This window comes from Pristis pectinata, chromosome 17, assembly GCF_009764475.1.
Source record: "Pristis pectinata isolate sPriPec2 chromosome 17, sPriPec2.1.pri, whole genome shotgun sequence".
In the NCBI taxonomy this organism is placed as follows: Eukaryota; Metazoa; Chordata; class Chondrichthyes; order Rhinopristiformes; family Pristidae; genus Pristis; species Pristis pectinata.
This window is the reverse complement of record NC_067421.1, coordinates 21,495,843-21,510,445: the sequence shown is the minus strand read 5'-3', so window position 1 is coordinate 21,510,445 and position 14,603 is coordinate 21,495,843. Positions and strand designations below refer to the sequence as shown.

The window sequence follows — 14,603 nt, the reverse complement described above, 5'->3', positions numbered from 1 at the left end:
TTGCTATCAGACTCCTGAACCAATCATCTCTTTCACATCCCCTTCCCAGTGGTGCTGCCATGTTCTCAGACTCTCAGCTCTACCTCTGTATTAATTCCATTACTATCATTTTGGCATTTCTTTTTGCACTGCTTCAGATTGCACTACAATCTTACACCATTCTGCTGTTTTGCACTTGTCACTGTATTTATTATTACCATTTATACTGTTTATTCCGTGAGCTTCATGTGAGCAAGGAATTTCATTGCACCCTGGTATGTATGACAATAAACTAAACAGTACCTGAATCTAACAGCAAACAGGTTCTACGAGGATCAGTACCCAGTCAGCAGGTAGGAATGACATTGCCTGGTAGCTGGTTGCAATTAGATGGAGAGGCACATTTTTCTTTGACTCATTCACAGAGTATGAGCGTTGCAAGCAACACCACCATTTATTATCCATCCCTTATTGCCTCTGGACTGAATAGTAGAATGTGGTTTACTCTCAAAGATGGCTTTTTAAAACAATCTAGTTATTTCTTGGTTGATGCCAACTCTTTTAACAAATTTATTTCATTACTTGAATTTAAATTCTCAAGCTACCTAGGTGGGATTCAAACGTATGTCTCGGGATCAAAAGTCCAGGCCTCTAGTCAAATAACTTTAACTATTGTGCTACTATACCAATTGATAGGTTTCACACCTTGGGCTGCATGAACCGCACCTGGCTACAAAGGATAATCCAGTAACTAAAAATGAAGCTGCATGTCAAATGGATCTCATGCAAGCACTTGTTTGTTGGTACTGTACCATGGAAACTCATTGAACAACACCAGGTATTACAAGTTTGTAATAGTTTAAACAGCATCAACATATTTTCTTGGAAATTATAAAAACAGAAATAACTTGCACTTCTGAAACTGCCTTTGATGACTTCAGGGGAAAACCCAAAGTGCTTTCAAAGAAATAGTACTTTGTTATCAATGTGACAACTATTGTATTATTTTGAGTTCTGACTTTAGTTAACTGCACCTCCTGCTGATTTGAATACCACAATATTTCTTACTCCAGTGAAAACAAGTAGGGTGCCAGTACACCCAGTTGGACATTGAAAAGAAAATAGAATAGGCTACTAATTCAAATAAAACAAGATTCAAATACAGTGCAATATCATGTGAAGAACAATATCTTGTATGGAGACTACCAGAGCAATATCTCCTAAATACACTAATTTTCACTCTCTAATTAAACATGTTTCAGATGTTTGATACTGGAAAATAAGATGTTTAAAGGCATTTTTTTTAAAAAAGAAAATTAAAGGTACTTATTTAGAAGTCAAAAGGAAACCTACCAACAACTCTGTCACCTATCTTCAACCCCATCTTTCGAAGTGCTGCAGCGTACAAAGCAACATCTCTCTTTAGCTCTCCAAACGTCACTTTCTCAATCTCCTCCTTACCCTCTGCTGTTAAGCAAAAGAACAGATTAAAAATGGACAACATAATCCAATCATCTCGGGTGCATTTGACAATTAGAATGAAGCACACTTTGCAATTGTACACCCCAGCATCATAAAGGGCAATTTTAATGATGTTCTATGAAATTTTAATAAAAATTATGAAAGCTGCTGTTAAAGTTTCATCTACTGATAAGAAAACATGAATTATCATTGCATCAGAACTATTTTGCAAGATCACCTGCTAGGGCTATTTTGATCAGAAACAAAATTCAAATGAGATGACATGGGGACACCGTACAGAGTCAGTTGTATGTGTAAGTAATTAAATACTGCAATGGATCCCAAAACAACAAGTGGAAGCTTAATCTCATGTCTGGCAAAATGCTAGGAGACAAAAGTGCACCAGGAGTCAACTCCCTAATAGGATCTTTTTAACACATTGGAAAAGCAAAAATCAGCCAGAAAATTGAACTTCCTCATATCTGAACAGAATAACAATAAAAAGGACCCAACACAATGGACCAATACTCTATTGCCAGCATATCAGAAACTGATTAACACATTGTAGAATTCTACAAGTGTGTTCAAGGTGTGGTAACAACTTAGCTTTTCAATGTCACATTTAATTATTAACCAATACTCTCAGTAAAGACTTTGAACGTGTACTTCCGGCTCAAGAATTTCTTCAGATGAACCATCTGATTTTGAAAGGTGCTCTTGAATAATTATTTGCTAAACCTTCCACAGGCAACAGGAGTTCCACAACAGCTGTGGACTGAATACCAAACAACTAATAAAATGTAACAGTGAAATCATGATGACTTCCAGAACATCTATAAATACACTGTAATGGATAATTTCCTGAGTTAGCACTGAGAGTGAGGGTTGTCAGGAAGGGGGGAGTTGGGACCAGGTGATGGAAAATTATTGATTTTCTCTTCGAGGTTTACCAGATCACCATTAGAGAACTGAAGAGCTTTAACACAGAGATTACTTCTCAAGAAGCTGATTAGGTGTACTGAGTTAAATTGAGATTTCATAAGACATATTGCAACCATACATGATGAGGAGAAGAACGACTTACATGTTCCATGTTCTAAAGCCAAAGCCTCGAAGCAGGTTTGGCTTTGTTCTGCTATATAAAAAAGACAAGGTTTCTTCATTCAAGAGAGCTTTTAACCACCTCACCCACATCACTAACAGAAGAAAAAAATCACAAAACATTATAACACTTACATGCTGCATAAAGAGCCACTTTGTCATCATCTTTATGCTTCAGAAGATTTTCTGCATAGTTTAATTTACTCCCTTTGAACCATTCAGGAGCATCTGCAATTCCTTTCCTCCTGTCAATCACCTGTGGGCAACATCAACAAAAGGAATTTTACTATTTATTCCTCTTAAAAAAGTGACCTAGTTAGATCAGTTCTTTATACACCAAGACTGTTAAATCTATATCCTAGATAGCAGTTTTAACTAACATTTTAATAAATAAATGTGAAACAGATGAAGATTCAAATACAAAATCACCAAATGCAGATTATTAAATCAATTGATTTGTATTATCAGCTTATTTCATTCAATAACTTAAAAAATAAACTTTACACCTTTCACTTTATTAACATCCATGCGTGTTGACAATCTACAAGGTAAGCAAAATACTTAAGAACATTAAAAAGACCAAAAATATATACATAATTTATGCAAAACTACCTGTTTACTGTTGATTTCCTATTACTAACATTCAGTCATATGTAGGGTTTAATGTCATTGCAAAGAGTAAAATTCTGTTTTCAATATATCTCAAAAACAATAAATTTCAAACAAATGCAACAATAAAAGCCACTATTGAAATGGTAAACTATCTCTAAATGAATTTACAATATGAACTGCATTCCAAGGTTCAGATGGTTTATAGCCATCTGTTCTCAGATAGCCTGGTTAATGTTTTCTCTGTCTAACTGAAATATCAATTATGTATTACAATCTGCAAATTCTTTAATCAAGATGACCTGGGCTTTTCCTAATTTATTCTGGATTAAATACTTCCTCATGGATCAGCTTTCCCTCACTGATGTATACATGTGCCACAATAAACCTTTGGAATAGGACTTGAATCCACAACCTTCTGACTTAGAGGCCACAGTTCCCCTTGATGTCTGAGTCACTTTATTAGGGTAACTGATATTACTTTCAGAACTAATTTGCAAGCAGAAAGTAAGAACTAAAAAAAATAATTGGCTGCCCAGTATGCAAATTCATTTTCTGAAGCACTTATAGCCATGTGCATCCATTTCAATTCAACATTGTCAGAAATAATTGAAAATTAATAAATGTATAAGTTATGAAACTGCAGTATATAATCTTTTCATCCACCTTCACATTTTGCCACCATATAGCTGAATATACTTTTCACCCCCTAAAATTCATCACCAAATTATATTGATGATACAAATTTTAAAAAGCTCATCTTTCTTACCAAATACACCATTAGAAAAGGCAGCCTACCATATTAGATACAACTCTGCAGCCTAATTCAGCACTCCTAAATGCTTTCATTAATCTTTGCAATGGGTTGCAATGGCCAACATTAAACATAGCTACCTTTCATAAGCTCCAAAACAAATATTGCTGAAGAGTTCACCACTGACTTATTGCACAGAGTTATGCCTGTGCCCCATCTTCAATCTACATTGAAGTGGTCATCCTTATTTTGTTCTTCTACTGAATCAGCATTTTGCTGCAGAATACTGTCTTGTGAATGACAATTCTGCTCTGAAAAGACCTACAAGTTTAACCGTTCATTCAGCTGGTACAGCATTCCACAAACAAACCCCCAAGTCTGCCCAACTGCAAATATAGGGGCAGATAATCTGAGACTCAACCTCTTTACTCATCCATCAACACCTTGTCATTTTCCCCCTTCAGTAACTTATCCCAAGAGGAATTATAAAACACAAGTATAAACTGCAGACCAACATTGACAAAGAGGTACTGTGGAGATTCAGAAAAAAATTGCAGACCCAGTTGCTTGCTGTAATAAGAATTTGGCTCTGTTACAAGAGAGAAAAAAATGTAACCAAGCCATCAGCCAAAGGCCCGTTTAATCCAGCCTTCTCAATTGAAACACTTGTTCATTGCAAGGTGAAGAACTCATTCCTTGATCAGTTTCCCCCTTCTGTCCTTCAGACCCCCAAAAAACTTAGGAGGATGTAAGGAGGAGGAAGGAGGGGATAATACTAGGAGTCAAAAATTGGACTTGTATTGTTATTACTAATCCATCAAATTCTACGCTAATCAATTTCCTATGTAACAAAAGCAATTAGTAGGTTTAAAATGATCAATCGTTATTCCAAAATCACTAACTCCCTTTCCCCACAACTCCACCCATTTATCAAATTGCCAACAGTAGAAATTAAAATTCCATACCAAAATTAACATTATTTGTAGCAAGGCAAAGGATAATTACTATTTACATAATGTGAAATTATGTAGAACACAGGTTCATATGCTCTGTGTTGGTATTTAATATTTTCACATCCCTCTTCACCCAACCGTTTCAGCATACTTGCCTACAAGGGAGAAGGAAGAGAGACAGCAGGGAACTATTGACCAGCTAGCCTGATATTGGCAGCAGGGAAAATGCTGGAATCTATTATTAAATTGGTATCAGGTTACATGGAATAACCGGTTTGTGCAGAGACAACATGGATCCATGGAAGGGAAATAGTGTTTGACAAATCTGTTAAAAGTTGAACTAGATAAGGAAGACCCAGTGGATATTGTGTATTTGGACTTTCAGAAAGCCATTGGTAAGGTGCCGTACAAGTGGTTATTAAACAAAATATGGAATTGGGAATAACATACTTGGTGGACTGAGGATTAGTTAATAGTAAAAAAAGAATCAGAATAAGTAAGTCATTTTCAGGTTGGGATGCTGTGACGAATGGAGTGCCTCATGGATTGCTGCTGAGGCTTCAGCTGTTCACAATCTTTGTTAATGGGTGTGGGGACCAAGGAAAATGTGTCCAGGTTTACTGGTGATACATAGCTGGATGTCAATGTGAATTGAGGGGATGGTGCAAGGAGATATGGAAAGACTAATTGAATGGGTGAGAACTTGGCAGGTGGAACATAATATGTAAAAATGTAATGTCATCCACTTTGACAGAAAAAGTAGAAAAGCAAAGTATTTTATAAATGGTGGTGTGGCATGGGTGTCCTCGCATCCAAATGGCTGAAAAGTTAACATGCAGTTACAGCAAGCATTTAGGAAGGCAAAGGTACATCCCCTATTACTGCATGAGGATTTGAATACTAAATACGTACAACTAAAATTATATAGGGCTCCAGTGAGGTCATGCCTGATATGTTGCATACATGTTTGGTCACTTTACCCAAGGAAGGATATACTTAATAGAGGGAATGAAACAAATGTTCACCAGATTGTTTCTTGGGATGGGTTGTGTGACCAATGAGATTAAGCATACTGGGCCCATACTCTCAAGAGTTTATATGAATGACTGGTGATCTCAGTGAAACATACAAAACCCCTGTCAAATTCCACAAGATTGATGCAAGGACGACATATCCTCTGGTTGGGGTGTCAAGAGGCAGAGGTCACAGTTTCAAAATAAGGATTTGGCCATTCAGGAGAAACACAGGAGGAAATTACTTCACGCAAAGGGTGGTGAATCTTCTGAACGTTCCTTTCTTCAGACGTCTCTGGAGACTGAGTTGCTAAGTATCTTCAAAGCAGAGATCAGTAATGTTTTGGATGTTAATGGAATAAGAGGATGTGGGATTAGTGCAAGAAAGTGCCACTGAGGTAAAAGGTCAGCCATGATCTTAATGAAGGGCGGAGAAGGTACAATGAAATAAATGTACCACCCCTGCTTCTTTTCTTATATTCATGTCCAACAGCGAGTCCCATCCCTCCACTGTTCACGGGAAAATCCAGGCCAATAATTCACTTCTCCAACAAAAAGCTGCAATCCATACCTAATAGCTTATTTCTAAATTCACTCAATAATACAGAATCCTACTTGTCCTATACCACTATTAACCAAATTTATATTGATACCTTCCCCCTCCAATGCCATGCCCGTCCACCCACCCACCCACCCCCCCAACTTCTTAAAGCATTAATATCTCTATACCAACAAACATTCATTCGACTATTTCATTTGCAGCATGCATGCTTTTGATCAGTTATCAGTGTGCACAAGATCAAAGCAAGTTCACTTGTCTCAATGAATATCCCCTCTCTAGCCAGCATCTTGCATGAATCTTCTATTTTATCAGACGATCCTTTGTAGGAGTGAAAACTTGCACACACCTGAGGAAGCAGCAAGAGTCTAACTTTGGAATGTAATGGCCTGGCATCTCCTGTGCAGCTTAGACTTGGACTGCTTTGATTTGGGAACAGAGGTAGAAACTTGTCCTCCATGCAATAAACACGGGATGTAGTAACGTACTGACTTTAATGGGATCAAATTTCAGATATAGATTTCAACTTGCAATGCAATCACAGAATTAGATTACTGCATCCCTCTGCTCCCAGGGCCAGTGAGCTAGCATCACAAAAGCCACTTTATGCTGGATACTTTAAACCCTACCACAAAGTTTGACTATTTTCCCATTCTTTATATATTCTGCCTTGCACTCACTGCCCTATCCTCATAAAGCACATATCTTTTTTTGGCAAAATTCCCTCAATAGACTTTAGAAAAAGGAAAATAAAAATTAAGCCCACTGATTTAAAATTAATAAATCATCTTACCTCACTGTAATGATGAGAATAAACCAATCCACTAAATTTCCAAAATTCTGCCCAAAACTCAGGATAATTCTCCACCGACCACTGATATAGTTCATTATAATTGACTGTGAAAAACAATAAAACTGTTTTAATACTGGATGTTAACTTACTTTAGGAAGCTCATTCTTTTGTCTCCAGTACTAATTGGTGGAAATTACAGGTAGGTGCAGGAAGAAGAATAAGTTTCCCTTTCACTCTTTATTATTCACGTACCAAAGGGCAGCAATATCTTCAACCATTTAATGATTAGCTTGAAAACACGACTGTCAATCTGTTTTAAAAATCATGATATATCCAAAAGAAGTGGTGGCTTTCAATTTTCAATCACTGTAGCCACAAGCTCTACAATCATTCAACTTTGTTCTGAGGGAACAGTGTTTGATAAATGGCCACAGCCGTTTAAAAAATTATTTTTGTTAAAATGCCAATGTAGCATTCAATTACTAAATATCAATTTCATATCAACTGAGGAAGCATTGGGAATTCACAGGTCAAAAAAAAGTGATCCATTGCATTCTCTAGGCAAATGCAACCCCATTTATTTTCTATTATAAAACAATTGCAAGAATATGGGATATAATACATTTTAAAACATTACTGTCAGAATTGCTTATCTAATGTGAGCAAAAAGAAATCCTAAGCACATTGTCTACAGTAGCAGGATAATGACTTGATTGTTTGTTCCAAGTACACAATCCATTCTGACAAACATTAGAGGGAAAAATCTTACAGGGCGATGGCAATTCCATAAAAAAAATCATCGTATCTTTAATGTGAAGATTTCACAGCGGATGATCACGGGCTGAAAGGGGAGCTATCCAATTAATTGGTCAAAAAGATGGTATCTAAAAATTCCATACAAGTTAAGGTAAAACTGAATTGAAACCTGTAACACCAACTTTGCAGCTGGGGTTACAAAGCAGAGCAGTGCCAAAGGGCCAAAGAGACGCGAGGAATTTCAAGAAGAATGGGAGAGGTAATGAAAGAACTTGTGGGCGAGGTTCGGGGATTTTAAATTAGCATAGAGCTATACCATCCCATTCTGACAAATATTAGAGGGGGAAGCTATTTCGGTCTTGCCATTGTAAACAGCTGTCTTTAACGTGAAACTTCACAGCGGATGACCAAGGGCGTTTAGGAGAGCGATCCAATTAATTGGTTGGAACTACTGTCAGTCACTAAAGATAGGGTGACAAGCAACCTGATTTGATTAGGCCCAAGCAAGTGGAACAGTGAATGAATTGGAGCTCAGGTAAAATACAGACCAGGTGGACAGAAAGGAGCTGCACGGGACATTGTGGGCGACGATAAGTTGTGATCACAGAGCAATGGGTGACAACTTCCAAACACCGTGCATCCGACAATGGGGACACTTACTCAGCTGCAGGCCAAACTTGTCACTGATGAGCTTCCTGAATTGGTCCATGTGTGTGTTCCTTTTGGAGTCGGGGTACCACATCACTTTAGATTCCACAATTTCCTCGCAGACTATGTCCTCCTTCGACATCTTGGCCACTACTTTGTGTCCCCGTCGCAAGTAAAACGTGCGTGCAATGTAACCCTGGTGATGCTGCTTTGTGGCTCAGCGCTTCCGCCGTGCGAGCAGCCCCCGGCTCCGCTTGCAAATGCCAGCGGTGCCCACGCTGCAGCGAGGTCAGAGCCCACCCGCAGTGGAGATCTGGCGGTGGCAATGAGCGAGCGGGGAGACAAAAATCGCCACCGATCGCTCCGGCCGCTTTCCCCGCTCCCTCTCCGCACACTCAGCCCCAGCCCATCAGCGCCCGCCGCTATGATTGGCTGCGCTCGCCTCAAGTCATTATATCGGCCGAGAACAGTCGCGGAGGTGTGACCAATCAGCGGGGTATAAACACTCGCCCGTCACATAACCACCCAATAACCGGACGACATCGATTTACGCAGCTCTGCCCAAAAAGTGCTCCAGCGCTGGAACAATGATCAGCGCTGCAACCTATCACCGAAAAGAGGGTCACCTCATCCCTGGCGGGCAGGCAGGCGGAACGTCTCACCTCAGGGACTTCAGTCAGTGTAGGATTGGAGGTGAAGTGTCCTAATCCGAAGAAAAGGCTTTGATACTGGATTATATTCTTTCCGTAGCAATTATTAGTACTCGATCTGTTGCTGGTCCGCAAATTCACTCTTCTTATGACGGGAATTTTGTATTTCATAAAAATTAAACTCCCAGTCATAATTTGTTTGATCAAGAAATGAGAAGTTGCACATTGTCAGGGCTATTGCATGCAGTGAGAAAAATTCTTAATTGTTAAACACTACATGAATAAAGGCATCATAAAAATTAAACATTGCACTTGGATTAGGTGAAAATTCACAAAATAGTTATTTTTTATTCAACGACACACACAAAATGCTGGAGGAACTCGGCAGGTCAGGCAGCATCTATGGAGGGGAAATAAACAGTCGACGTTTTGGGTCGAGACCCTTCATCACGACTGGAAAGGAAGAGGGCAGAAGCCCTCTTTTTATTTCTTTCCTTTCAGTAATTTATGTTTCGAGTGTCCTAAAACTGAGCTATAAATCATTTAAAAAATTTCAGAATTCCCTAAATAATGGGGAGAATTTTGTTCCCCATCCAAGCACTTCTGCTTTTCAAAATGTATTTTGAAGCCAGCTAATTACATCAGTTAAGCACTGACAATTATAGATGATCGTTACTGAAGCTGAAAGAGAAAGACAGGTACACAACAAAAGATTCGCCATTCTAAATTCAATTCAAAAGCATCTAAGCAGTAACATACATTGGAAGAGTAAGTGAAAGCAGGATCAGGTTTGACTCTTCTGCACTTTTGCAGGCTAGAATTGGAATTGTTTATTATTATCACTTGTACCGAGATACAGGTGAAAACTTATCTTGCATACTGGTTCATACAGATCAATTCATTACACAGTGCAATTGAGGTTGTACAAGGTAAAACAATAGAGAATGCAGAGTGAAATGCACAGCTACAGAGAAAATGCAGTGCAGGTAGACAATAAGGTGCAAGGTCATAACGAGGTAGATTGTGAGGTGAAGAGTCCATCTTATCATACCAGGGAACCGTTCGATCGTCTTGTAACAGTGGATAGAAGCTGTCCTTGAGCCTGGTGGTATGTGCTTTCAGGCTTTGGTATCTTCTGCCTGATGGGAGAGGGGAGAAGGGAGGATGTCCAGGGTGGGGTGGTATCTTTGAGTTGGGGAGTGAATGAAAAGTTGAGCATGGGTTAACTGAAACAAGGAGTTAAGGGAATAAGAGTTGAGATGTTACTTGAAAAGTGGAGAAGTGAAGTGGAGGAAATAAGAGCACCCAAAGAAAACCATGCAGTCACAGAGAGAATGTGCCTACTCCACATAGATAGCATTCAAGGTCAAGATCAAGCCCAGGTTGCTGAAGCTGTGAGGCAGCAAATGTACTAGCTGTAACATTTGCCTCCCACCAATTTTAGAATCCCTGGTTAAAGAGTTCTTTTTTCTCCGAGGATTGTGAACTTTTAGAATTTTCCATCCCAGAGAACTGCGGAGGCTGCAACTTTAATTATATTCAAAGCCAGGATAGGCAGATGCTTGATCCGTAACAGAGTAGAGGGTTATGGGGAGCAGGCAGGAAAGTGGAGCTCCAGCCAAGATCGGATCAGCCAAGACCATATTGCATAGTGGAGCTGCTTGAGGGGCCACATGACCTAGTCCTAATTCTTTTTTATGTAAATCTATTTATAAATTATGTAATCATTTGATTTACTTAACCCTTTCCAGGGTGCCAATGCTCAAACAAGAGGACATGGCTATAAGGTATTGGGTGGGAAGTTCAACGGAGATGTCAGAGGGAGGTTTTTCACCAGAGAGTCGTTGGTGCATGGAATGCGCTGCCTGGGGTGGTGGTGGAGGGCTGATACATTGGACAAGTTCAAGAGATTATTAGATACAGCATATGGAGGAATTTAAGGTAGAGGGATATGTGGGAGGAAAAGGGGTTAGATAGTCTTAGGTGTGGTTTGAAGAGCGGCACAACATGGTGGGCCAAAGAGCCTGTATTGTGCTGTATTGTTCTATGGTTCTGTGGTTCTAACCTATTAACCCAAACTGCTCGTGTGTGTGGCACTGGTAATATTTCAGAGGGTGTTATTGCAATGCCTCCTTTCTTTAAGCTTACTCCCTTGAAAATGCTTGAGAAATCCTGTTTGAATGGTGGTCTAATTCAGCACAATTCCAACTCCCAGTCACAATTTGTTTGATCAAGACATGAGAAGTTGCACATTGTCAGGGCTATTGCATGCAGTGAGAAAAATTCTTAATTGTTAAACACCACATAAATAAAGGCATCAAACTATTTAGCTCCCATAAACAATTTATTTCAATTATCATGTCTATAGCTCAAATTTCAACAACTGACAAGCAATAAAGAAGAGAAACATTGGTACAGTACAAGTTGTAAAGTTGAAGTCTTGCTGCAATGGTATGAAAGACCCAACAACAGTGGACAGGTCTGGTGGGAGAGGCAAGGAAGGGAATGTTGCAAATGTGCCAATCCAACTGATTGCAAAGGAAGGCCCTGGCCCAAGTGGGGGAGTCAGGATGTTACCTGGTGCAATAAGCCAACAATAAGAATTGCTGACATTCTGCAGCTAGATGGACAACCAATACGAACCGATATCACTGATACGAATCAGGTAACTTAGGACACAGAAAAAAAAAGACATCACAGGACCCATGGTGTAACAACCACTTCAAATAAAATGTTAGTTACAGAAAAATAAGCTTTGTACATTTGATGGACAAATTTGTGCAAAACCATTGATGTCTGTTTACATATGAAAAATCTGAATTGATTCCATAATGTGTCCCGTGATTTTTTTTCATTGTTAAGTATGGAATGTTTTGATAAATCCTTTTCAGACTTTCTGAGGAGGCAAAAGGTCTTGTGGGCATTATATTAGAGAAGAGCAGGTATGTTCTCTCCAAATTTTCTGACTAATAGTTGTCCTTAAACAATACTTGTGAAGAGACCTTCCTGTTCTTTTTTATATTTTTGTGGGAACTTGCTGGTGGCACGAATTGGCTGCTATTTTTCCTAAGTTACAACAGTAACTACACTTCATAAAGGACCTGAATGACTGTGAAGGAATTGGGAATTCCTTGGGCTGTAAAGGCCCTTCATAGCTGCATGTCTTTCCTTAATTATCATTTGTAATTTTAAATTTTAGATAAACATAATACAATACTTAAGGTTTGAAAAAAGGAATAACCTAAAATTCATATACCAAGATCACAAAAGGTTTGGTAGTAGCTGCTCAAATGCAAAATATCCAACTACCAGTAAATCAGATTAGTACTTGTACACTAAATGCTTAATCTAATTCATATTCATCATTTATATCCATTCTAATTAACTAGAATGCTAACAAGTAAGGCTGATCAAGCTTGACATCTTAAAATAAACAGTAATTACAACTGAAATGATTTGTTTTTTTTAACACTCTTCCTTCATGGCTTGAAGCACACAATTACAAAATCATAAAAATGTTTGAGACTTTACAACAAGCAATAAAAAACAAGTTTATCACAAATATGAAGAGTATAATTTTTGAGAAATTATTGATGAGCCACAGCCATCACTGTACAAATCTCTGAAAAAAGATAAATTTAGCACCAGTGTGTTACCCTATAGAGTAATCCAATAAACGAAGGGTACTGTAAATATTCAGTCTACTCTGTTCAGTTGCCTTAGGCAATTTAGGTGCGCTACCATGTGTCGGTTTTGAAATGCATATTTACCCAAGGACAAGTTTTCTCTTTCTCTGTATTCTACTTTCTTTTAAATTGGGTTTATTTCAAAGACATTTTTAAAGTACTAATAAAGAAAGTTACATGACAGGAATGAGCATGGTCTTGAAGGTATTTAAAAACAAGAATAAGCATCTTAAATTCAAGCTCAAGGGAGGTGGATGGATGGGAATTGGTGCAAGTTCAGAGATAGGCAATAGTTTTCGATGACCATAATTCTGTGGGGCTGAGAATGCACATTTAAATATTACTTAACCAACTTCAAGTGATTTTTGTAAAACATTGATTTCAACTGATTTTGTTTGGAAAAAATGCATAAAAACCAAGAAGTTGCATTGTGCTACAGTTAATTCTGATGAGATGAAATAGATTGACAACAGCAAACTAGCCAATGACAGCAATGACGGTAAAGTTAGAGATGAAAGCTAGGTGGTGCTGCAAGAAAAGAATACACCTCAGTCGAGGACTGGATGCATCTAAAGTCAACTCACCAAATAAATAGCCAAAATAGGCGAGAAACATAAAACTAAAGAACATTCATAAGTCCAAAAATTGTGAAAATCTAGAGACTGGAAGAAATATACAAAATTATAAAGAAATTCAAAAGAGGAAATAAGATTTGCAAGAAAGAGTATGAGGTATTTTTTAAGCATTCCAAGCTAACACAAAAGCTTTTCATAGTTATATTAGAAGGAAAACGATAGTCATGGGGATATGGACCCTGTAAAAACAGATGAGAACAATGTTAAAAATGAAAATAAGGAAATTTGAACTTTTTTTCTTTCTGTGTTGCTGTCAAGGACAGCATTTATTGTCCATCCTTAATTGCCCTTGAGAGGGTGGTGGTGAACCAACTTCTGGTGAGGGGATTCATTCCCATAGTGTTGTTGGGTAGGGACTTCCAGGATTTAGACCCAGTGATGATAAAGGGCCAGTGACTTGCAAATCCCAAATTAACAGAATCGAAAATTTACTTAATCTTTTGCTTTACTAAACTTGAAGTACACAATTATTTGGCCAAAATTTGCAACTCTACTACTTCTTTCTAAAGATACCCATATTTGAAATTCTGCATTATTATGGGCATGCAATAGCTTTCCCACTCAAAACATTCCTATTGTGAAAATGGAAAGTTTCCTGACTTGTAAGATGAACTCAGGTTCTCACTCCATAGATTGTGCCTGGTCTGCTGTGTATCCCCATCACTTTCTGCGTACAGAAACAGGCTTCTAGCATCTGTACTATTTTGCCTTTGAAAGAAAAAAAAAATTGTTCAAATTTCCTTATTTTCATTTTTAACATTGGAGGGAAACCTGAAGGTTTTGGTGTTCCTCTGCCCCTACTGCCCTTGCCCTGTTTGATGGCAGAGGTTGCAAGTTTGGGATCTATCGTCAGAGTATTCTGGGCGAATAACAATAGTGTATATTGTGACCACTATGCACTGGTGGTAGAGGGAATGCATATTTAGTGTGGTTGTAAAAGAGTGGTGTAGATTGGTAAATATATAAGGATCTTGATTTTAGTGGTACTGTAAACTGGACACAATGG

The 14,603-nt window shown here is 38.3% G+C and overlaps 1 protein-coding gene across 1 annotated transcript in view; it reads right to left on the bottom strand.

Moving 5' to 3' along the window:
* The window catches only part of aacs (acetoacetyl-CoA synthetase), a 103,013-nt gene extending 93,900 nt beyond the window's left edge, over positions 1–9,113 (bottom strand). Inside the window, exons 1-4 of the mRNA XM_052032020.1 lie at positions 8,639–9,113; positions 7,223–7,326; positions 2,677–2,797; positions 1,333–1,446 (exon numbers count right to left, since the gene is read on the bottom strand). Of these exons, the coding sequence (XP_051887980.1) occupies positions 1,333–1,446; positions 2,677–2,797; positions 7,223–7,326; positions 8,639–8,768 (469 nt within the window). The 5' untranslated portion in view covers positions 8,769–9,113. The remainder of the gene's footprint in view (positions 1–1,332; positions 1,447–2,676; positions 2,798–7,222; positions 7,327–8,638) is intronic.
* Positions 9,114–14,603: the final 5,490 nt, after the last annotated feature.